We start from the raw sequence: 26,432 nt of genomic DNA on the forward strand, positions 1-26,432 counted from the left end.
ACCACTCACCATCATTTTTCAGAATGACCAGTTCATCTTCCCCCTCACTACTTTGCACTTATTTCAGTTGCTGTTAACTGTTCTTTGCATTTCTTCCTGCTGCCTACTATTCCATTATCGTTCTCTTTCCTTTTTTAGTTGCTGTTTCTGTTGCTCAGTCCTCTTCTGTGTGCTTATTATTGTGCTTGTCTCTTTTTGTGTGTCACAGACTCTGGATGATCTGGAGGAGAGGGTGAAGGAGGCAGGGATTGAAATCAGTGTTCGTCAGAGCTTCCTAACCGACCCAGCTGTGGCTGTCAAAAACCTCAAGGTGCGAGTTCCCCAATCATTCTTACACATACCAGCCAGCTGGACACTGATCAGTCAGGCCTTGTCTGGCCAGTTAACTGCCAGAGTGTTTGGATACTTGGCAAAAATAGGACAGAAATTTCAGAGGTAGCCTGCTGCTCAGAATGTCGAGTTAGTAACAGATGGAAGTTCTTCCCAATGGACGAAACTCTGGTGTAAAAAGTGTGATCATAATTGTATTGTAGTGTCCTTGGGATGTTTTCACACCTATTGTTTGTTTTTCTGGTTGAAATCACTGGATGAGTTTGTAAGTGTGTAGATTTGGCCTGTACATAATGAGTAGATACAGTAAGAAGGTGCTATGTTCTGGACTACAGGAGAAGCCAAAGAATTTACATTTATTTCATGGTAAATGGACTGATTCTTATATAGCACTTTTCTACCTCTCCCGGAGGACTCAGAGAGCAACTTTGGGTTAGTATCTTGCCCAAGGATATTTGGCATGCAGATTGGGGGAAGCCAGGGATCGAACCTTCCAATCAGCAGATGACCTGCTCTACCTCCTGAGCTACAGCCACCCATTGGGGTGGCCTGTACAAACCTTTGCACGTCTATAGTATGTTCCTACATTGACAATACAGAGCACACGTGGCTACGGGACATTTTTTAGCCCAAACTTGTAACCAGTGTTGGTCAAGTTACTTGAAAAAAGTAATCAGTAACTAATTACTGATTACTCCCCCAAAAAAGTAATCCCGTTACTTTACTGATTACTTATTTTCAAGAGTAATTAATTACTTAGTTACTTAGTTACTTAGTTACTTTTTAAAAACACGATTTACAACCTGAAGAGGTGATAAAGTGATAGATCTTTCAGCCCAATTCTACTTTTTCTACATAATCCATCATACAAAATGTAATCAAATGGAAAAGTCTCTTTTTTTAACTTGTTTTATCAGTTTTAATCTTTTAACTTTATGCATCAAGCAAAACATTTAATTATATGCAACATTCTCTGAATTGAATAAATTAGTTTAACATTTAAACCTATTTTCTACACATTCCAGCACATAAAATAAAATATTTTTTGTGTTTTCACTCACTCTTTCAAACAGATGCAAGTAAAACACAGCAGAAAATAAATAAAGTCAAAGACTCAGCGGTCCTTTTGCTCTATTTTCACCTGTAAAGCAGGAGCAGGGTAGGCGGAGGGTTACCCTGGTGCAGGTGTGCTGCGGTCAGTTGAAGAATCCGCGCGAGTGTCTCTGTGAGTTTCCCATCACGTCGTAGCTACTCGGTGCTTGCTCGGAAGTTTAGGGGTTTTTTTCGCTGTAAAAAGAAGTTTTCTTCCCACGCACGATGGACGCTAATGTTTTTGTCACTTTTTATGGAATCAAACTCAAAGTAAGGTCAGTACTTCCACACTTTAAACGCTGCACGCTCATACTCTCTCCCGCACTCGATATATTATCCATTGTTGATCTGCACACAGCTGCTGTCACCAACGTCGCACTTGCTTACGTCACTGTCATGAGACATTCTCGCAAAAAAAATCACGGTTTTAGTAACGCAGTAACGCAGCGTTCCTACGGGAAAGTAACGGTAATCTAATTACTGATTTTGCAATAGTAATCCCTTACTTTACTCGTTACTTGAAAAAAGTAATCAGATTACAGTAACGCGTTACAAGTAACGCGTTACTGCCCATCTCTGCTTGTAACATACACATGGTTCAGATCAGGGTCAGATCTCATTCACACCATAAATAAAGTGCCCTGGAGTTTGTTTGGAACTCTACTGAGACCACCTCCTCCAAAGGGTCTCAATACGGTTGTTTTGATCCACACACCAATGAACTTCACTGAGGGAGCCTGACCAGAGTTTGATTTAACACAGCATTTGTGAAAATACCCTTACGATGCAATTAATGATGGTCAAAATTTGTCCAGCTCCTTGGAAAGCAATACAGTGACAATGTTTCAGTGTTGACAATGTTGATGAGTAACTGCAAATTTTGTAGTCAAAAACTCAAAATACTACTGTAACAAATGGCACATGGCATTGCAAGGTAAGTGAATGTTTATTTGCATTGATTTAGTTTGTGCAGCTTTCCAGCTGCCTTCTTCGGCTTAACACAGCACACAGCTCTGCCGTCATCTGTTCATGACCTCAAGCTGAAGCGCACTTGGGTCCTGCAGCAGGATAATGATCCAAAAAACATCAGCAAGTCTACCTCTGAATGGCTTAAGAAAAAACAAAGTAATGACTTTGTAGTGGCCTACCCAATGTCCTGACCACTGTCCGACCGAGATGCTGTGGCATGACCTTAAAAAGGCAGTGCATGCTTGAAAAACCCTCCAATGTGGCCGAATTACAACAATTCTGCAAAATGAATCGGCCAAAATTCCTCCATAGCGCTATAAAAGATTGCCAGTTACTGCAAATTTTCACACCATTGTGTTCTCGCATCCAAATGACTTCAGTAAGATGATGCTAACCTGCATACTACAGCTATTAAAACAGCACAGCTTCATAGTAGAAGAATCGTAGTTCTGAACTTACCTACCTACAGTTCAGGCTCCAAAACATTTGGAGCATAATATAACGATAGAACAAAGAAGCAGAGCAGCTAGAATGCTCTATCACAAGAATGGCATAACGTTCTCTGTCAAAAGTTCAGCAGTTGCTCTGTTCAGCTCCCACACACATATGGACTGTTATCAAAAGATGAAGGGTTACTACAAAGTTTTATTTATGACCGTGTACCATAAAAAGGTACATTTTTGTCACTATGAATATTTGATATGTTTAGTTTTATATTGTGAATTGTGTATTTACATTTTACCCCAGAATTGGGTTTGTACAACTACAGTCAAACCAGACCTTTGGTGCACTGTATTAAGTGGTGATTGTCTGGTGACCACTGGAAATAATGTTTATTCAGATAATTTTTTAAAATTACTGCCAAATGAAGTGACCAGGGTTGTTTCAAGATGGATGCCAAGTGTTAAGCCTCATTTCTAGGAGGAAATGAAGCTCGTGTGAAACATAAAAAATGTCGAATTCTCTTCTTTTTTTAAAAATAAAATCCTGTTCTTTGATAGTTGACCGAGCTGTTTAGAATGTCAGAAGAAAATCTACAGTGATAAACATAAACACTCTCTTTTTGGACATTTCTTACTCGGAGCAACAGAGCTGAGGAATTACTCTCTCTGAGCAGCAGATTCTATGTCTTATCTGGTTAAGTTATCAGATATGTATTGTCAGACCAAAGATGGTCATTTTTGTCTCTGCACAGTCATCAGGATCCCAGACCTGGAGAGCTTTGCTGGCGACAAAGCTTGAGAAAGCTGCAAAAAAAAAAAAAGTTCTGACATGTGTTGGCTGACTTGCTTTCTTCCTGCCACACACATACCTTACAATGACCCAGCCCAGCATGCCACCCTAGTTGTAGTAACACAAACATGGTAACGGGATAAATGTCTTGCAGTGGAGAGAACGTCTATTATTGTCTGATGCAGGATGAGGGTTGGCTTCTTTGTACCCAGCCCGGCATGGCTTTTAAAGTGTGTGTTCTGTCTCTTCTCTCTGTGACTGTGCTGTCTTCATTTTATTTTCACTTTCAAGCGTCAAGATGCCAGAATTATTGTCGGCCTGTTCTATGAGACAGAGGCAAGGAAGGTCTTCTGTGAGGTAATGTTCTAACCAGATTCATGTGTATACTTTAAAATATTACATAACAGAAACATTTTAGGGAGGAGTTTTTGGCCCAGCTTAAAATAATATGATAATAGTGGGATAATAAGGTGGAAATAAGCTGGTAATGTTATAGAGATAGCAAGTTATCACTTGTCAGTGATCAGCCAAATGATATTCAAGTAATTATCTTGGATCAAATTTCTGTAACTGGGTAATAATAAACTAACACTTGATGTGGGAACAAACATGCCTTTCAGACAAAACCAATTAGTATTAGTATAACCTGGTAATATAGGTGCTGGACTCTGTCTCAGTCTGGAGTTGCCCCTGGTGAGAGGCGGCGGGCTGGGGGTGGGTATTGTAATATCCCCTCGGCTTGCTGCCGGTACGTTGGGGTTTTTCCCAGTGGACGAGAGAGTTTGTTCCTTGCGCCTTACGGTCGGGGAACGGGCCCTGACTGTCATCTGCGCTTATACGCCGAGTGGCAGTTCGGAGTACACAGCCCTCTTACAGTCCATGGGGGTGCTGGAAGGTGCTCCACCTGGAGACTCTGTTGTCCTGCTGGGAGACTTCAATGCTCACGTGGGTAACGACAGCGAGACCTGGAGGGGTGTGATTGGGAGGATCGGCCTCCCTGATCTGAACTCGAGCGGTGCTTTGTTATTGGACTTCTGTGCAAATCACAGTTTGGCCATAACGAACACCTTGTTCGAACATAAGAGTGTCCATAAGTGCACGTGGCACCAGGACGCTCTAGGCCGTAGGTCGATGATCGATTTTTTAATCGTATCAGACCTGATACGATTGCAGACCTGCGATCATATGTTCTGGACACTCGGGTAAAGAGAGGGGCTGAGCTGTCAACTGATCACCACCTAGTGGTGAGTTGGATCAGGTGGCGGGGGAGGACGCTGGACAGACCTGGTGCACCTAAACGCATAGTGAGGGTGTGCTGGGAACATCTAGCAAAGGCCCCAGTCCGCGAGATCTTAAACAGCATTCCGAGGGAGACTGGGGACATTGAGTCCGAATGGACCATGTTCAGCATCTCCATTGCCGAAGCTGCTGCATTGAGCTGCAGCCACAAGGTGGTTGGTGCCTGCCGTGGTGGTAATCCCCGAACCAAATGGTGGACACCAGAGGTGAAGGGAGCCACCAGGCTGAAGAAGGAGTCCTATCGGGCTTGGTTAGCCTGTGGGACTCCGGAGGCAGCCGACAGGTATCGACAGGCCAAGCGGAATGCGGCTCGGGCAGTGGCTGAAGCAAAAACTCGGGTGTGGGAGGAGTTCGGCGAGGCCATGGAAAAAGACTTTCGCACTGCCTCGAAGAGATTCTGGCAAACCGTCAGGCGTCTCAGGAGGGGAAAGCGGTGCTCTACCTGCACTGTGTATAGTGCTGGTGGAGCGCTGCTGACGTCGACTGAGAAAATTGTCAGGCGGTGGAAGGAATACTTCGAGGACCTCCTTAATCCCACTGACACGTCTTCCGAGGAGGAAGCAGAATCTGGGGATGAGGGGAATGAGCCGCCAATTTCCGGGGGCGAGGTCACTGAGGCAGTTAAACAACTCCTTGGTGGCAGAGCCTCTGATGTTGATGAGGTCCACCCCGAGTTCCTGAAGGCTCTGGATGATGTAGGGCTGTCCTGGTTGACACGCCTCTGCAATGTTGCGTGGAGATCAGGGGCAGTACCCGTGGACTGGCAGACCGGGGTGGTGGTCCCCATCTTTAAGAAGGGGGACCGGAGGGTGTGTTCCAACTACAGATCAAACTCCTCAGCCTCCCTGGGAAAGTCTATGCCAGGGTGCTGGAAAGGAGAGTTCGTCCGCTAGTCGAACCTCGGATACAGGAGGAACAATGCGGTTTTCGTCCTGGTTGCGGAACACTGGACCAGCTCTTTATCCTCTCGAGGATACTTGAGGGTGCATGGGAGTTTGCCCAACCAGTCTACATGTGTTTTGTGGACTTGGAGAAGGCATTCGACCGTGTCCCTCGGGGTGTCCTGTGGGAGGCGTTGCGGGAGTATGGGGTGTCTGGCCCATTGCTACGGGCCATTCGATCCCTATACAACCGTTGCAAGAGCTTGGTTCGCATTTCCGGCAATAAGTCGGACTCGTTCCCAGTGGGTGATGGGCTCCGCCAGGGCTGCCCTTTGTCTCCGGTTCTGTTCATAATTTTTATGGACAGGATTTCTAGGTGCAGCCAAGTGGTGGAGGGCTTTCACTTTGGTGGCCTCAGAATCTCATCTCTGATTTTTGCGGATGATGTGGTTCTGTTGGCTTCATGTGAGGGCCTCCAGTTCGCACTGGAACGGTTCGCAGCCGAGTGTGAAGCAGCGGGAATGAGGATCAGCACCTCCAAATCTGAGGCCATGGTTCTCAGCCGGAAAAGGGTGGAGTGCCTACTCCGGGTTGGGGATGAGTTCCTGCCCCAAGTGGAGGAGTTCAAGTATCTCGGGGTCTTGTTCGCGAGTGATGGGAGAAGGGAGCCGGAGATCGACAGACGGATTGGGGCTGCAGCTGCAGTAATGCGGACGCTGCACCGGTCCGTCGTGGTGAAGAGGGAGCTGAGTGTAAAAGCGAAGCTCTCAATTTACCGGTCGATCTACATCCCTACCCTCACCTATGGCCACGAACTGTGGGTAGTGACCGAAAGAACGAGATCGCGGACACAAGCTGCAGAAATGAGCTTCCTCCGAAGGGTGGCTGGCCTCTCCCTTAGAGATAGGATAGGGTGAGAAGTTCGGCCATCCGGGAGGGGCTCAGAGTAGAGCCGCTGCTGCTCCACATCAAAAGGAGCCAGCTGAGGTGGTTTGGGCATCTGACAAGGATGCCCCCTGGGCGCCTCTTGGGTGAGGTGTTCCAGGCATGTCCCACCGGGAGGAGGCCCAGGGGCAGACCCAGGACACGCTGGAGAGATTATATCTCTCGGCTGGCCTGGGAACGCCTTGGTGTGCCCCCGGATAAGCTGGAGGAGGTGGCTGGGGAGAGGGAGGTCTGGGCCTCTTTGCTTAGGCTGTTGCCCCCGTGACCCGGCCTCGGATAAAGCGGATGAAGATGGATGGATGGATGGTAATATAGTATTTTTGAAATAATGTATGTAATGTAAGTAATGTATTGGTAATATGTTTGCATTGAAAATTTTAACATAATGACTTGATAGTAACCTCATAATAATATTTAATAAAAATTGAAATTTTACCATCTTATAATGCTGGAATGAATCCTACCTATTCCTACCTACATTAATCCTTCTGTGTAATAACATTGAAGGCTGTAAAATGCAAAAAAAAAAAAAACCCCCAAAACACAACAATAAATAAATAATAAATATAATTCTCCAAATTATCAAATTATCATACATGATGGAACATTGATTCTACATAGCAATGAGAGCTAGAATTATCATACACATTCAATAAATATGCAATTCTGCTATTTTACTCTCTAAGTTACCACCACCAAGTGCTAGCAGTTTATTACAAAATGTACATATCATACATATCATATCCTGGATTTTACTATTCCATGTTCCAAATAGATTTTGTTACAATTTTTAACAGGCCTCGGAAGATATTGCAATAAGTTCTGTATATAAAGAGGCCTGAGAGAAAAAAAAAGTAGACTTCATACTACTTAGAGCTTCTTTGTTTATATTCACAAGAACAATTTAATATTTTTGAACACTACAAGGCCACTTAAATGTCAGTTTACGTTAATGTCTCAAACCTAACCAGTGTCAGACAGAGCCTTCACAGGCTGTAACAGCAACACACTTTATGTCTCAAATGTACTGTTTCACAAGACTTGATGGGTATAAAATGTTTTGTTTTTTTAATATATTGAATATCACTATTGTTGTTGATCTTAAACCCTCAAAAGTAACACTCACAGGTGAAAAGTTATAGTACAGGGTGGGCCATTTATATGGATACACCGTAATAACATGGGAATGGTTGGTGATATTAAAGTCCTGTTTGTGGCACATTAGTATATGTGAGGGGACAAACTCCTGAAGACGGGTGGTGACCATGGTGGCCATTTAGAAGTCGGCCATCTTAGATACAACTTTTGTTTTTTCAATAGGAAGAGGGTCATGTGACACACCAAACCTATTGGTAATGTCACAAGAAAAACAATGGTGTGCTTGATTTCAACGTAACTTTATTCTTTCATGAGTTATTTACAAGTTTCTCTTTGTTCACAGCCATTGACATGTCGAAGAGGTTAACACGTGAGGAGCAGATCGAAATTGCATTGATATCTGGTGAACGCAGTAACTGGGTCATTGCAGAAGATTTCAATGCAAGACACCCTACGAGACCACCCATCTCCCATGCTACAGTTAGCAAACTGCTTGCTAAGTTTCGTGAAACTGGTTCATTGTTGGATTTGCCACAATGTGGGTGCAAGAAAACTGTCACTAATAAAGAAACATCAGTGGCTGTCCTAGATTCATTCAGCAAGAGCCCACAGCGTAGCACTCGGAGCTGGCATGTTCCCTGAGTTTTTCCAGCAAGATGGTGCACCACCACATTATGGGTTCATTTAGGAAGTCCGAGCATTCCTAGATGAACAGTTTCCTGGAAAGTGGATTGGTCGTCGTGGGCCAGTTGAATGGCCCCCAAGGTCTCCCGATCTGTCCCCCTTACACTTTTATCTTTGGGGTCATCTGAAGGCAATTGTCTATGGTGTGAAGATACGAGATGTGCAGCACCTGAAACTACGGATACTGGATGCCTGTGCTGGCATTTCTCCTGCGGTGTTGCTATCAGTGTGTGAAGAGTGGGAGAAGAGGGTTGCATTGACAATCCAACACAATGGGGAGCACATTAAACACATTTTATAAGTGGTCAGAAACTTGTAAATAACTCATGAAAGAGTTACGTTGAAACCAAGCACACCATTGTTTTTCTTGTGACATTACCAATAGGTTTGATGTGTCACATGGCCCTCTTCCTATTGAAAAAACAAAAGTTGTATCCAAGATGGCCGACTTCTAAATGGCCACCATGGTCACCACCCATCTTGAGGAGTTTGCCCCCTCACATATACTAATGTGCCACAAACAGGACTTTAATATCACCAACCATTCCCATGTTATTACGGTGTATCCATATAAATGGCCCACCCTAGATCAAGACAATTTTTTTATGCCACAGATCCACACCCAAGGAGCAGATCATTGTTGATGTATTATTTATATGGTTGTATTAGGTTCAGAAGAAGAATGCCATAATGTTGAATGTGTAACAAGGGAACATAAACTGTAGGATGCTAAAGTTAAGCAGGTTGGGTCAGGAGCTCTGCAAGATCCTTCTCACTTCTCTTTTCCTTAAATAAAATTGGTGTTGAATTGAATTTCAACTTCACACATTCTTCAATCATCTTTTTGCAGGTTTACAAGGAGAAGTTATATGGGAAAAAGTATGTTTGGTTCCTCATTGGCTGGTATGCAGACAACTGGTTTAAGATCAAAGACCCATCCATCAACTGTACTGTGGAGCAGATGACAGAGGCTGTGGAGGGTCATGTAACTACTGAAATTGTCATGCTTAACCCAGAAACAGTACGAGGAGCTTCTAACCTGGTAAGACATGCATTATCTTATGACACAACTTTATCAGTGATGCTCAAAAAAATTGTTGCAAAAAAAATCGAACCTTTTAAAAAGCTAAAAAGAAAACCCTAAATGAAAGTATTTCAAAGCACACCCCACTTTTCAGTTATTTGTTTGTAAAAAATTTTTAGAATCATGTATGATTTTCGTTCCACTTCTCACGTGTATACCACTTTGTGTTGGTCTTTCACGTGGAATTCCAATAAAATTGATTCATGTTTGTGGCTGTAATGTGACAAAATGTGGGAAAGTTCAAGGGGGCCGAATACTTTTGCAAGCCACTGTAAAAATGATAAACATCAAATAAACTTTGAAAATCAATATAGCAAAAGCCGTAATGGTTCACTTGGGAAAATAAGTCTTTTCTGCAGTTTTTCTTGGCCTTCACTGCAAGACAAGACAGGTAAAAAAAGAAAAAAGAAAGCATGCAGTAAAGCAAAGGCAAGGCAGAAGGATGTTAGATGCATAAAAGTGTAGAGGATGGACGTTTCGCAATCCGGTCAGTCATTTGTGTGATCCCTGAATCCATGGCTATATCATCACAAGCAATAATGACAAGAAGACTGAAATAATTTCAACAGTTAGTGTTTGTTGAATTCCCTGAGCACTTTAAAACACATAAGTAGGCCACACCTTGTGACTACTTAGAAATAATGTCACTTATGGAAAACAGACATTTTTCTATGCCTAAACTTGTTTTTGTATTAAACTTTAAGTGATTAAACAGTCACAGATTATTCTGAATCTTTTTACATGTACCATTAAAACTGTAAAGTAGACACTAACTGTCACTGTGGGTTCCCTGTTGTAAAGTCAGAGTGTTGTTTGAAACAAAAATTGTACAGCATCAAACGATTGTCTGCCAAGCCTTTTTCAAGCAGATTTAATGAAGACTCGTGGAGGTTCACTACTGAAATGACAATAACTTGCAGTGTGAACAACTTTTGTTACATATCAGTGGAAGAGCAGAACTGCAATTTTAGTACATATGCTCAGTGAAAACGTCTGAGCATGTGACCATATTGTTAAGTATTTTATACTCCCTTTCTGTTACAAGAAACATAACATTGTTTTGTTGGAATTTAACCCTATAATCCCCAATACCTTCACACAGTGCACATATTTTTAGAAACGTCATTAATTAATTAATAAGTTATTATTACTGATTATTGTTAACAAATTATTAATTATTTTTTGCCTAATAACTAAAATTCTTATAACTTAACATAGTTAAAGCTTTCATCATATACGGTGTAGCAATGATTTTTAAAATCTACAGGAAGAGGGTTTTTTTAGCCATTTTGCGTAGCCCTAGTTACTTGCAATTAGGGCTAGGCAGACATGGAAAAAAAGACAAACAGAATTAAGGTGAGGTTTGTGCACATCATGAACAATGAGCATTGTACACAAAGGAAAATGTTTTCTGTGGTATATCTGGATATAAGAATCTAACAACTTAAAATATGCCTCAAGTAAAATGCTTCAAGGTCACAATATGCTTTCTCTCTCTTTCCCTTTCTCTCTCACTGACACACACACACAAACACACATGCACACAAAAGACCATGCAAAGCAAGTGAAATGATGTAGTCACTGGGCTTCTCTTTCATATTTGTTGGGGTTTTACCTTATGATCAGTGTGTCCTGTGTCTAACTATTGCTCTGTCATGGTCTCCCGTATCCAGACCTCTCAAGAGTTTCTTGCTCAGCTCATGTCCAAACTTGGGGGTAAAAATCCAGAAGAAACAGGTGGTTTCCAAGAGGCTCCGCTGGCGTATGACGCTGTGTGGGCTCTAGCGCTGGCCCTCAACAAAACCGTTGGGCCCCTTAGGGCCAAGGGTCATCGTCTTGAAGATTTCAACTATAACAACCGAGATATCACTGCTGAGATCTACCGAGCAATGAACACCAGCTCTTTTGAAGGAGTGTCTGTAAGTGCAACACTTACTGGTGCTGGAGTGAGAGAAAAAAAGTTGCAAAGAGAAAGACACATGGGTACTGTGTGAAGGGTGTGTGTAGATATAGCATCATCAACATTTTTATGCTTCTTTCAGGGTCATGTTGTATTTGATGCTCAAGGATCTCGAATGGCCTGGACTTTAATTGAACAGCTTCAAGGTATGCTACAGCAAACATGTCTACTTTCAAATAGAACTGATTGTTTGGTCTGTCCATGTCCCAATTGCCAGTCTTGGTAGCCAGGGATTGGTCCACCAGGACCTCCACATTGTACCCGACCCCTACGGTGCCTCCTGCAGGTGGTGGGCCTGCAGGAAGATGGGTCCATGTCCCTTTTTCAGGCTGTGACCAGCCGGGCCCCATGGACTAAGGCCCGGCCACCAGACGCTCGCCCTCGGGCACCCTCCCTGGGCCTGGCTCCAGGGCAGGGATCCAGTAACCCTATCCCAGGCAGGGTGAACTGTTCCCTCGATGGTCTTGTCGTAGGGGTCTATTTCATCTAATTCAAAAAAAAGACATCAGTGTCACATCTTTGTATTAAGTACACAGTGGCATTCAGGATGTGGATAATATAGTCTGACACCATCTATACCAACAGATTGAAGCAGATTTATTTAAACGAACACAAAATGTCCCCATGAAGCTTGTAACTTATTTGCTTACCTAGATTTTCAGTAGCTCATAGAGTCTTCTTGTCACAGTCAAAATGCTAGATTTGATGCCATGTAGAAAATTGTGATTTTATTTCCAAAAAGCAGACTTGATTTAACAAAGGTGAGCCTGTTTATTCAGGCTGCTGACAAATTCAATCAAACAAAAAGTCCAAAAAGCAAGGCAAACCTAAATCCACAGGAACATACTGGGACAGATCACAGACATTGTCCCACCAACTTCTTACCATTCAGCTGACTCCTCAGGATTTGCCTGACTCTCTGCAGGTGCTTACTGGTTGCAGCTCTCCTAGTGGCCTCTTCATGGTTCAAATTTGTCTGTGGGATTCTTGTAGCTGTCCTCTAAGTCTGCAATGTTGCCTTCTGGTAGTGTGATCCCCTCGGTTGTAACTACCTATATTCATATATATAAACACCCTGAGGACCAGTCAGTGAAATACATCACAGTGGGGGGAAAGAAGGTACAGGTAAATACATTATGAGATAGTCAAGTGACTGAAAATGAAACCTGACTAGAGAACCAAACACAGACACTGAGAGAAACAAAAACGAAACTTTAATACAAACTGGAATTAAGAACTTAAGACTGGAAAGTCTGAAATGCATAAGGCTGGAAATGTAAATAAACAGCAAACAGAAAAACAAACAGAAGATATTTAATAATAAGCAGTACCTGAAAGTCCAAAAGCATGACAAATTGGGTCAACAACACTGGACCATCCTCTTTTCAGGATCCAGCACTGTGAAGTTCCCAATTAAACCAGAAGGTCCACTTAAAGTCACGAGATGCAATGTTTCTCCTGTTGTATGTTAAGCTGCCTACATCCTTCAAAAGGAAAGTGAGGCAGCCCACTTCACAAAATGCCAAGCATTTAATTTGAGTTCAGTTCTGGTATAATTTTGCTGTTGTACTGAAATATTTAGAGGACAAATGTCCCTATACATATTTGGCTTGTTAGTAAGGTTGAAGACACTTCTGGATCTTCATTAATTATGTTAAGAGGCATTAGAGTGTGAGCCTCCATTCTCATTCTCTCTCTTTGTCTGTATTTCACAGGAGGAAGCTATAAAAAGATCGGATACTACGACAGCACTAAAGGCAATCTGTCCTGGTATGGGAATGACAAGTGGATAGGTGAGGAACATTCATCTTCCTATGCCCCTTTGTTTCTCTGTCTTGTACTCCACCCTGCACCCTTGTTCCCCCAAATTCCTTTTTCCTCCCTCTGTTGTTACCCTCTCCTCTTTACCATCTCACTCTCTGTGGTCAAAGATTGGTGGTCAATTTGCATACATTTTTTTAGGTTTTGTTTAGCATAGAATAGAATAGCCTTTATTGTCATTGTACAGAGTACAACGAAATTGGAGTGCCACTCCCTTGGTGCAAGATAAATAATAAATATAAATGTAAAATATAAAAAGTACAATAAAATAATCGCAAGTACTCAAACAATAGTAAGTACGATATATACAAGCATGTGGGAACAGCAACAATTTGCTAAATTTTAAAAGCTCACCAGATATCCAGTTAAGTCACACCTAGATAACAACAGTTAAGCAATGTGCCACTGCACAGCAGTTAGATTCTATTTATTAATTAAGCATGAAAACAAGTTTAATGCCATGACAGCGATACATTAAACAGAAGGTGGCTGCTAGAAGTCAAGTAATCTGGGTGGATCTGTGTTCTCTAATAAGCACACGGAAGATCTGAGACTGCATCCATTTCCGTTCTGCCTGCACGAACAACAAAACGCAGATCTCACAGTGGTTAATGCACTGAAAAACTGTGGAGAATGTTGCATATATATATATATATATATATATATATATATATATATATAATTCTTATATATACAAAATAAATAATAAATGAATAGAGTTAACCTCCTAGGACCCTGCATCCACATATGTGGACATCACATTTTGGGTTATTTAGACCAAAATATTGACTTTTGCTCTGTAATTATTGGGGATTTTAACATCCATGTGGACAACCCTCAGGACAAAGGGACTAAAGACCTGAGTAACACTCTGGGCAACTTTGAGCTGACTCAGCATGTAACAGAGGCCACACATAATAGAGGACACACTCTTGACCTACTGATCTCCAAGAGCCTGAGCATTTCAAAGGTTACTGTGTCTGATGTGGGCTTATCTGATCATTACTGTGTTTTCTTTGAAAGTAAAATCTCAGCCCACATAAATATATCAACAGCAGTGATCACAAAACGGTGTATAACTGAAGACAGTAGTGAGATCTTTAACCAGGTCTTCCCATTAACACCTGACCTGTCCAAAGGTTCAGTCAATGAGCTCGTCAATAGCTTTAATGCAAAAAATGTTAAATGTAATGGACACTATTGCTCCCATTAAGGTGAAGGTTATCTCTGGAAGGAAAAAGTCTCCATGGAGAAACTCCACACTGGTGAAAAATGAAAAAAGAGAGTGTAGGAAAGCTGAGCGCAGATGGAGAAAAACAAACCTCCAGGTTCATTATGACATCTATAAAGAGAAACTTCACAATTATAATTTACAACTGAGGAGTGCAAGGAGGTCCTACTTCTCTGACATCATCACTAAAAACAGCCATAATGCTCGGGTCTTATTTTCTACAGTTGACAGGCTAACAAACCCTCCTGTGTCAGTGGCAGCTGAACTTCATTCAACCATGGCCTGCAATGACTTTGCCAAATTCTTCACAGACAAAATCCAAAAGATTAGACAAGCAGTTGGTACATCAACAGCAGATCCAGGATATGTACTGTGTCCACCGAAAAACTGTTTAAACACCATGAAACAGTTTCAACCTATTAACAGCAAAGACCTGGAGGACATCTTAGGTCAACTGAACTCCTCCTCCTGCTGTTTAGATGTCCTGCCAACAAGTTTTTTTCAAAAAGGTCTCAAAGACTTTAGAGTCAGACCTGTTACAGATCGTCAACTTTTCTTTATTATCAGGTGTGTTTCCAGAACCACTAAAAACTGCTGTAATCAAACCTATACTGAAAAAGGACAATCTTGACAAGACACAAATGAAAAACTACAGGCCGATCTCAAATCTCCCAGTTTTAAGTAAGATCATTGAAAAAGCAGTTTCTCAACAGCTCAATTACTTCTTAAAACAGAATAACTGCTATGATGCCTTCCAGTCAGGTTTTAGACAGAACCACAGCACTGAAACCGCTCTGACCAAAGTGTTTAATGACATATGTCTGAATACAGACAGTGGAAAAATGTCAGTCTTAGTTTTACTGGATCTCAGTGCAGCATTTGATACAGTTGACCACAACATATTACTCAAACGACTGGAGAACTGGGCAGGTCTTTCAGGAACTGTACTAAACTGGTTCAAAACATACTTAGAAAACAGGAAATACTTTGTATCAATAGGTAACTTCACATCCGAGCAGACAAGTATCACATGTGGAGTTCCCCAAGGTTCCATCTTGGGACCCCCTCTGTTTAACATTTACATGCTCCCACTGGCACAGATTATAAAGAACAACAAAATAAACTACCACAGCTATGCAGATGACACACAAATATATATCACAATGTCACCAGGAGACCGAGGCCCTGTACAGGCTCTTGGTAAATGCATTGAGGAAATTAATGACTGGTTGTGCCACAATTTTCTCCAACTAAACAAAAACAAAACTGAGGTAATAGTCTTTGGCGCCAAAGAAAAACGATTACAGGTCACTAGAGAACTTCAATCCATACATCTAAAAACCACAAACCAGGCGAGAAATTTGGGTGTAGTGATGGATGCAGACCTAAACTTAGAAAAACACATTAAGACAATAACAAAATCAGCTTACTATCACCTCAAGAATATTTCAAGGATAAAAGATCTGATGTCTCAACTAGAGATGGCACGATACCACTTTTTTATGTCCGATACCGATACCGATATCATAAATTTGGATATCTGCCGATACCGATATGAATCCGATATAGTGTTTTTTAATCAACAAAACTGTTTTTTAAATATCTTGCTGCATTTTGTATAAGTTCATACTCAAGTTTAAAACAACAACTACACTAAAGCTATTCTGTTATACCTGTATCCAAAAAAAATGTTTCATAGTTCAGCAATACTGATCAATCTAATAAACTTAAACCTACACCATCCTCCCTATTCTGGTATTTTAAAGAGTACTTAGCGTAAATATTAAGCAACCTAACTAATAGGGTTCCAACTCCCAGCAACAACAAAAATAAATAAATAAAAAATAGGGAACCACCCCTCACGCTCCACCTCATGATGCTTAATCGACGTAATCAACCTTAATTTGATGCAGTGTGGAAAAAAAAATGCACAGAAATCAATTATTTTTCAAGAAATATTAAATAGATTCAACATCTTTCTTCAACAAAATTGCAGACTGCACAGATGGTACCTTCACAAAGGAAAAAGTACTATAGCTTACTAGGGTATATATATATATATATATATATATATATATATATATATATATATATATTAGACTTAATAGTTACTATATACAGTAATGGACTTCTATTCATTTTGCATCAAATTAAAACTTTGGCTGTCAGATAATTATTTATTAAAAGCTAGACATATTAAATGAGAATAAGAAAGAAAAGTATGTCTTTGTGCCCCCTTTTCCCTGTTAATGCCCTATCGGCCCCCCTGGCTAAACTTTGCTAGATCCGCCCCTGCACAGTTACCAGCCGTCAGCTACGTAGAAAAAGATCCTCGAGTAGAAAGTAATATTAAATAAATTCTAACAACAGCTTATAGAGCTTAAACGTGCTGCTGTTGTTCAGCCGCTGGTTTCCTCTTTCTGGTGCAAAGTGGGCCAAAAGCAAACAAGAGAGACGTACTGCCCGACAGAAAAGCCGATCAGCTGATCGTTAAGCAGTTTCATGATTGAAGTAGCAGCAAGAAGAGGCAGTCGTTTGTTAAGCTTAACGCAGGAATGCTTTACAAACATTCAGAGATGGACTTACACACTTGCTGTACTTCTCTCGGGGATAACTTTGTCGGAGATGAAATGCCGGGTTGCTAGCGAAGCTCCAAATGCTATCCAGACCACCGACAGGTCCCGCATGCCACAGCCGCTCTATCACGTGATGCATACTGCTCCGACGTGCTAATGTTCTGAGGTGAGTTACGGCGTGTTGCAAGTTTTGTGAGGTGCTTTCGTGATATTTAATGGATCGGATTACATTTTTTATTTTTCTCCGATATCCGATCCAGTAATTTAGGTCAGTATCGGACCGATACCGATACGTAATATCGGATCGGTCCATCTCTAGTCTCAACAGGACCTGGAAAAACTAGTCCATGCATTCATTTTTAGTAGGCTTGATTACTGTAACAGCATCTTTACAGGTCTACCTAAAAAATCAGTCAGACAACTACAGCTCATTCAGAACTCTGCTGCTCAAGTCCTCACTAAGACCAAAAAAGTGGACCACATCAGTCCAGCTCTGAGGTCTTTACACTGGCTGCCTGTCCGTCAGAGGATAGACTTTAAAGTTCTGATGCTGGCCTATAAAGCTCTGAATGGTTTAGGACCAAAATACATCAGTGACCTCCTGACGCAGTATGAACCTTCCAGATCCCTCAGGTCATCTGGATCCGGTCTTTTATCAGTTCCCGGAGTCAGAACCAGACACGGAGAAGCTGCATTCAGCTTTTATGCTCCTTATATCTGGAACAAACTCCCAGAAAGCCTCAGATCAGCTGAAACACTCAGTTTATTTAAATCCAGGTTGAAGACTCACCTATTCTCAGCTGCATTTGAATAAAGCACCAAATCCACACTTTAAGCTTAAATTTCAAAACTTACATTAACTACTGATTTTATCTACTGTTCTGATTTTATCTGTTTTGATTTTATATACTGTTTTGTTTGTTTGTTTGTTTGTTTGTTAAGTGGGATTAGAGCTCTGGGTAGCTCCCCAGCTGGGTCTAGACTGGGTCTAGAGAGTATTTTAAATTCAGGGAATTTAAAATAGAAAGTAACTCGTCCACAGAAGGACTGGTAGCTCCCCTTACGATAAGGGTTCAGATCGCGCGAACAGGTGTGGGATTAGAGCTCTGGGTAGCTCCCCAACTGGGTCTAGACTGGGTCTAGAGAGTACTTTAATGACATGGGCGACCGTGGCTCAGGGGGTTGGGAATCGCATCTGTAACCGGAAGGTCGCCGGTTCGATCCCTGGGCTCTCTGTCCTTGTCGTTGTGTCCTTGGGCAAGACACTTTACCCTTCCGCCTACTGGTGTTGGCCAGAGGGGCCGATGGCGCGATATGGCAGCCTCGCTTCTGTCAGTCTGCCCCAGGGCAGCTGTGGCTACAACTGTAGCTGCCTCCACCAGTGTATGAATGTTAGAGTGAATGAATAGTGGTATTGTAAAGCGCTTTGGGTGCCTTGAAAAGCGCTATATAAAATCCAATCCATTATTATTATTATTAAATTCAGGGAATTTAAAATAGAAAGTAGCTCGTCCACAGAAGGACTGGTAGCTCCCCTTACGATAAGGGTTCAGATCGCGCGAACAGGTGTGAAATGTGTGTGTTTAGTTAGTTTGTTTGTTTGCTTGTTTTAATCAATTTTAAATCATACTTTTTATTTGTTTTTGTTTCTAATGTCTCTGTAAAGCACTTTGAATCACCTTGTTGTTGAATTGTGCTATACAAATAAATTTGCCTTGCCTTGCCTTGCCTACAAGGGCCTGATATCCACTTATGAGGATGTTATACTGCCACTGTTCTATCAAAATTCTAACAAATATCCTCATTTGTGGCTCTCATTTTTCTTAGAAACAAAAATCAGGTAAAAAAAAAAAAAACATTTGATAATTCTTTGTTTTTACATTCATCGGGCCCCAATATGCCCAAATATTAAATATTAAATTAATATTAAATTAAAAATGCATGCTCTGGAAGAGTTCAGGTGTTAGGAGGTTAAACATTATTTAAAAATTGAGGTTTATGTATCATATTTACTATATTTACCACCCTAATTCCCCACAATGCTTGCTTTTGGTGCAGTGCCACCAGAGGTCCTGATGATAATGAGCCTCCAATACTGATTTTCAGCCTTGTCCCTTTCACAAAGAGGATTCTCCAGATTGGTGAATTTTAATATTATTTACTGTGGATGATGACATATTGATAGTCTTTAGAGTATTACATTGTGGAGCATTATTCTGAAACTGTTCCACAATTTGTAGACACGTTTTTTGCAGTCTAGCTAACCTTTGTTTCTTCTGAAACACTGCCTTTGTAAGATGCTCTTTTATTACCCAATCATCTTACTGACCTGAACCCAATTAACCAAATTAGCTGCAGAATGTGCCTGATACTAAATTTATTTAGTAACACATAAAACCAAACATTTATCTGGAACTTGTTACAGTTTTGTTTTTATAAGTGGTGAATATCTTTTCATATTGGAAAATAACAATAACAACAAAAAAGATTACCTACAGCACTGCGTACCACTAAAACTGACAGCTGAAATGGAGGTGACAGCACATGCCCAGTTATGTGCACTAACACCAAAGGGGGATGCAGTTTGCTATTGCCATACAAAATGGAAGAGCATGCACATTGCATTCATGAGGGAGATGGAAGTTACACCTCTAATGTTGTTTTGAACACAGATATGTTTCACCTACCTACTTTCTTTGTCATCTCTTGAGATCGTTTTCTTCCAAACAAGGTGAATTATAATGGGGGCTAATTTGCTATCAGTCATGAATAGGGATGGGTACCGGTATCCGGTGCCATTATGGGACCGGTTCTGACATAAACGGTAGTAACCAGACCGAAAAGCAGAGCACATTTCGGTGCTTTATTTCGGTGCTTTTTTTCCTGAGAGTCATACACTTTGGATTCTAGCCAATCATTTTACCTTTCTGAGGATAGTAGGCGGGCCCAGGTACATACGTTCTTTTAGAGCAGAGCTACAGATTAAAAAGTCTGGCTGTACTTCACAGCAAAAGATGCAAACTCAGCAGCCTGCAACAAGTGCTTTAAGGTGATGCTGTGCAAAGGAGGTAACTCCTCGAATCTGATTAAACACCTGGTGACACATAGCGTTTTTTTAAAAGCCGAGAAATGCACAGTATTCCATAGCTTGCTGCGAGACCTCACAACGTGCACATCTACTGCGGGTGTGTTGCCTGTTATCGGACCCGGAGTTAGCAACATCCCCCAAGAACCTGAAGAGTAGAGTCCTGGCCCCTAGCCCTGCCAGTGCAGCAGAAATGATGAGGATGATGATGGCAGCAGCAGCCGTTTTTCTCTGCGTGAGTAGCTTAATGTTGTTCGTGTGTAATTTACGTTGAGTAGGCTAACCACGTTATTACATTAATGCACGTAAGGTGAACTAGCAAACACCATCGTAGTTACATGCGGCTGTCTTCTTGTTTGATGGCAGATACTCCCTTCACCCTGGCCAAAAAGGCTAAAATGACCAAAGAAAAAGTGGAAAACAGCTAAACATGAGAGGTTTTTAGACAAAATTGGTGTTTTTTCCATTGATTAAGCACTGCTTCCAGCCAAGAGTGATACCATATATGTTCTATAGCTGCAGAAAAGGCAAACATTGTTATCTTTTTACAAAAAAACAGCTAAACATGAGAGGTTTTTGGACAAAGTGTGTGTTCTCCACTCTTTAAGCACCGGTTCGAGCACCGGTTCGAGCACCGTTTAAGCACCGGCACCGTTTCAAAAGTACCGGTTTGGTACTGGTATCGGATAAAACCTAAATGATACCCATCCCTAGTCATGAATAATAAATGTGCTCAGTGTCATTCGTAGCTCCTTAGGGTGTAAAGTGTAACTTTTAGACAACAAGGTCATCCAAGTGGCCTCTCTCTGGTATGACAAACCTTCAAGGGAGGGCTTGTTGTATATGTTGTATTTTTGCAGTCATGCATATTCAAGTGAGGGACATCTGTAAGTTGCCAGATGCTTTCAGCAAGTGGACTTGTTACGTAATGCAGTCATGATGGGCAGTCACCCTAAGGGACATGTCTAGTTGCTCTCCTTCCCTTGCTGTCCGTCCTGTCCTTATAATTGGTTGGTGCCAAAGGTAGCTGTGGTGGTGACATGACAGAATTAGGCCTCCTTACTGTGAGTTTGTTGTAGATTGGTTCTTACGTGTCTTTGTGTTCCAGCAATGGGTATTGTACGAGACATACAGGTTTTCCCCTTGTTCCTCATGTTTGTCTCTTTCTTCTGCAAATTCTTTCTTCATAATCCATCCTGATTCATTAGTTTCTTATCTATATAAATCTGTCTAACCTGTCATTTTTCTCTCTTCTCTCTCTCACTTTTATTTTCAAGTGTTTGTTCATCTCCATACTTCCCCTTCATTCTTTCAGTCTCTTTGACAATCACTGGCTTTCTCACATAATGTAATTGTAACCGTTATGGAGCCAATTGTCATGGTAACATACTATCCTGATTCTACCATCAAGGGGCAGGGAGAGGTCTTAATGTAGGAGAACACATTTCCCAAAGGACACACACACACACACACACACACACAGGTAGATTATCTCCCTTCAGCAAACACACCCACTCACTTGCACAGTGCATAGTCTTTATGAGTTATGATCCTGGCTCCCTACAGTTTAGTCTTTTTACTGCAGAATGTGTATTTACAAGGCATTGCACAGAGGGTGAAAAATGCTTCCTAAAACTTTAACACGAAAACAGAGCTAAAATGAAGCAGTGCTTACAATGTAAAATGCTAATGTGGCAGACAGTTTCTTAAAGTGTATATACACACACACACACACACACAAACACAGTAGCTATATTTGAATACAGTGTCAGCGAGCGACATCTCTGTTTTGACTAATTGCATTTTACTTATGTGACAAGAGATCGCCCCATGCAAATATCACCAAAGGTGGAAGAGAAAAGATATTATAGGCGCTGATGTGAAATGTCTGTTTTAACCAAAAAAATATGAAAACAAAAAACGCAAAGGAAAGACACAACACCAGCAGCACCTTAATAAAATGTCATCCTCATCCTCCTCACCGCAAGCCTCATCTCGTGAACTCAAGTCAAAACTCGAACACACAGAAACACATAAACATACCTATTTATTCCTGATGATGTTGCAGTTATTTATTGTCACCAGAATAGACATGCTATGAGAGCTAGCATTACACCAGCTAATGTTAGGATTTTGTGTCCTAAAAATCACACTTTGTTAACAGTTTGATTGCATTCTTACATCATATCAGGGTGTAGTCACTAAGTCTTAAGAAGCAAGTAAGTTATTACCACTCAATTACCAAAGTAAAAACCCCTTAATATGCAAGTAATATCATGGTAGCAACAGTGGTTACAGTTGAATAATATTACACTTTTTCACACATTTGTTTATTGCCCAGCTTGAAGGCATATGTGGAAAGACCAGACCCCACACACACAGTGTGCACGGAATGTCTCTTTATTCCTTTTTGCCACACAGCAGTGTATTTCCACAGGTTTGACAAACATGCATGTCCCACTACTGCTCCTCCCCAGCACACGTCTGAAGCCTCCTTCCTCTCCACTCCAGCGTCACTAAAACAGTAGAGAGCTTGTCAGCGCATCACCACAACCTGTCCACTCACCTGCCTGGCACCGCCTCTTGAGCTCACTCTTCCACCTCTCCCCTGCAGCTGAACCAGGGACCACATCCTGGCCACAGTCCATAGTTCATATTCCTTGTCTGTACTGGCAGAGAAGAACTAGCCAACTTAGGGACAGAAAAAATGGTTCTTTAGTTAACCAGCTCAGAAACAAAGCTGACGCAGGCTCAGGCAGAAAAACTGTCTCTTGCTGAGGAAAGGATTGCTGACAATGAGAACCCCGTTTCCACCTCGAAGAAGGAACATCTTTGGAGCCGGTGCAGCAGGTGCTTCCAATGAGCAGTGTGGAATCATTGATCCAGAGTAGAGAGTAGAGAGCGAGGGACACAAAACGAGCATGAGGGACACAGGGAGAGAGAACGGGACAGACACAGAAACACAGACACACGGACACAGAAAGAGAGTGGGACAAACAGAACATGAAACGGAACAAAACTCAAAGAACTAAGAACTAGCACCAGGGCTCTCAAAACTGAACATAATAATCCCCTAATTCCCTAAAACATGAACAAGACCAAACAATGCAAAACACGTAATACAAAATGCCCAAACAAACTCAAAACAATAGGTCAAAACTCAGGACTGTGACAATAACTACAATTAAAAATGTATATTTATATGTATCTCTGGAGGTCTCCACCGGGTTGGTTAACTTTTCAGTTGCTGATAAGTCTACCTACGTCTGACAATTTCAATAAATCTGTTTCCAGTAGCGATTCCCTGGCTGCAGCTGATAGCAGGGGTACTCTGAACCTTTGAAAGTCCTGAAAGCCAAAAAAACCCCTTCATGCTAAATATTAGGTCCGAGTCAAACAAAACTTTCCAACAATGCTTTATCATTGCCAGTTGTCATTTAAAACCAGCCTATTCTTGTGACTTGTAGCCATAAGGTGCAAACAGTCCTTATTTGCTGTTGTTATATTTTTCTAATAACATTCTACTATACTAACTAGTAACATGTGAAAAAACTATTCTGTTTTCGAGGGGTTGTCTTGTTATTACCTTTCCAGTGCATCTTTTGTTACTGTGATTTGGACCAAATCAGGTGAATTGGATTCATAATGTTACTTTGCAAATCTGGGAAAGGACTCATGAACAACGTGGAAATCAGTTAATAAAAAAATAATCCAGACATTTAGTCCAGAGCTGCATTTCTGTACCTATTAGTGCTGGTTGCAATGTGAATGGTAAATTAACCTTGCCAATGGGGCCACATATTATGTGGCTGTGTGTGACTCACTACTAACATTAATGGCTCTTGGAGGATGGGCTTTGCTAGACACTAAACTGACAGGAGACCAAACACTGGCATGCATTTAGCATTTCTGCTCTGCTAATTAGTTTCCCCTTGATCCCACTTGCTCATGTCCTTTGTTGCCTAAAGTGTTCTTAACCTTCATGTTTTGTGTGTCTGTTAGGCTCTGGACCTCCTGCAGACCAGACAGTGGTCATTGAAGAGTTTCGCTACCTGTCTCAGAAGCTCTTTGTGTCTGTGTCTGTCTTTGCTGGGTTGGGAATCCTTCTGGGAATTGTCTGCCTCACTTTCAATATTTACAACAGCAACGTCAGGTACAAAAACTCAACTCTACTTTCACTTTGTACTAATTATATAAACAATAGAGCAAATACATTTTTTGTTATGCAAGAGGCGAGATACTACCCACGCAAGAGCTATGCAGAAATGGTGATGCTGAGGAAGAACCAAAACATTTAGAAAGCTTTTTGAGTCATTTGAAACAAGTAAACAAGGACTGACTGAGAGTTACTTTGTTTTGAGCTGCAGTAAAAATAAATCAGCTAAATCTTTTGTTAATATTCTATGATATGACACAAATTAAATGTCATATCATAGAATATTCTATAAGTACTCTACAAGTAGTCATAGAAAGGGTAACATCATTGGAGACAGTGTGCATTGTGTTGCAAAGAATCATTTTCGCTGTCTGTGTCAGCATTTAGTTCAAACCTTTATGAGGTTTCGTTACTGCTCAAAGCACCAGAGGGTTCACTTTTTATTGACTATGAGTATTCTAGTGGAATACATCACAAATTCCACTGAAGGCCATGCATTCTTTGGTTTGTGGTGAAATGCATTTTAAAAGTAATCATCCCAATACATACACTATGTTTCTACTTGCTTCTTTAAAATAACTGTTGGTGCTGTTGCTCCAGGTACATTCAGAACTCTCAGCCCTACCTTAACAACATGACAGCAGTAGGCTGCATGATGTCTCTGGCTGCTGTCTTTCCTCTGGGTATTGATGGCCTTCATGTCCACAGGAAGCAGTTTCCTATCATCTGCCAGGTACACTTTTAAAGTTGCATCTAACACAATGATTTAGCTAAAGACTTTTAACACTGATGATTAATTTCCTAGTGCTAATTAGAATTATCGTTCTTTACTGAACGGCAACTACAAAATTCAGAAAATGAGTGGCAGGTGGATAACACAGGACAGCAGGAGTGGAGCAGAGCAGGTTAGCATGGTAAGGCATAGGCTGACAATCAGAAGTAGGGCTGGGCGATATGGCCTAAAATCCATATCACGGGATAATTTGAAGCATGTGCGGTAACGATATATATCGCGATATATTATTTTCTTCTGTATAACGTATTTTCCACACTTAAAATCCTTTAATTTTCTCAAAAATCGAGAGTGTGCCTTATGTATGAATTTTGGTTGTGCTTACTGACCTCGAACCAATCTGTTAAAATCTGTTAAAAAATGTTCTAATACAACTTTGGTAAGCCGCACTGCTTGATGGATTGTCAGAGCATTACGGCTGCCGTAGTGAGGAGCTTCGCGGAGTAATCTGGGTCCAAAACTCCTTCCGCTTCAAGTCCCAAAGTCAAACGAACACTGAGACTTAAAAATGGAGTTAGAAGTTAACAGGAAGTTAGCTCGCTAGTTTCCACCGAAACATGACATACCATGTTCTGACTGAGAGATTTCTGAAACTAATTAAAACGTACAGCTCTGCTACCACTTCCAATATAAATGAAGACAGAAAACTAAACAGCAGTGGCGTTTGCAGGGTTACTGAAGTTCGACTACCTGGTATATAATGTTGTGCTACGTGATTGCTAGCGACACAGCTATGTTAGCATAACATTAGCACAGTGAAGCTGGAGGATGAACGCCAATTTTTTTTCCACTCGATAAAAGTTAACGTGAGGGATTCTGGTGGTCAGGGACAAATGCAATCGCATAGCAGGATGCTATACACGGGCCAAACGTCAGTCAGGAGAACAACTGAGATTATTCATCCACAATACAAGGTTAGTTATTAATATACTGCAACAACATGGGAATAGAGCAGCTGCAAGAGAATTCAACATTAATGAATCAATGTTACGGAAGTGGAGGAAGCGCAGTTTTTGGCTTTCCCATATTTCTAAAGTGCTTCATCTCTTTGCTATGACTGTCGACTGGCATAATTTGCAGATGATAATGGTTGTAACCGCTGCGATGCTTTCGACCAAACAGGCGCAGCTTGATGACATCATCAACATGCACTATCGCGATGGAGCGATATAGTCAAAATCTCTATCGTTGGCCA

At 41.4% G+C, this 26,432-nt stretch overlaps 1 protein-coding gene across 2 annotated transcripts in view; it reads left to right on the forward strand.

Moving 5' to 3' along the window:
- Positions 1 to 26,432, forward strand: part of gabbr1b (gamma-aminobutyric acid (GABA) B receptor, 1b) — a 121,873-nt gene that overhangs the window by 52,712 nt on the left and 42,729 nt on the right. For both annotated transcript variants that reach the window (XM_085445651.1, XM_085445652.1), the window contains exons 4-11: positions 209 to 310; positions 3,916 to 3,981; positions 9,382 to 9,573; positions 11,289 to 11,534; positions 11,658 to 11,721; positions 13,291 to 13,368; positions 24,291 to 24,441; positions 25,045 to 25,177. In XM_085445651.1, the coding sequence (XP_085301777.1) occupies positions 209 to 310; positions 3,916 to 3,981; positions 9,382 to 9,573; positions 11,289 to 11,534; positions 11,658 to 11,721; positions 13,291 to 13,368; positions 24,291 to 24,441; positions 25,045 to 25,177 (1,032 nt within the window). The remainder of the gene's footprint in view (positions 1 to 208; positions 311 to 3,915; positions 3,982 to 9,381; positions 9,574 to 11,288; positions 11,535 to 11,657; positions 11,722 to 13,290; positions 13,369 to 24,290; positions 24,442 to 25,044; positions 25,178 to 26,432) is intronic.

The sequence above is a fragment of the Copadichromis virginalis genome, linkage group LG22, assembly GCF_057382275.1.
Source record: "Copadichromis virginalis isolate Kocher_CV1m ecotype Utaka linkage group LG22, C_Virginalis_male_GT1.1, whole genome shotgun sequence".
Taxonomy (NCBI): Eukaryota; Metazoa; Chordata; class Actinopteri; order Cichliformes; family Cichlidae; genus Copadichromis; species Copadichromis virginalis.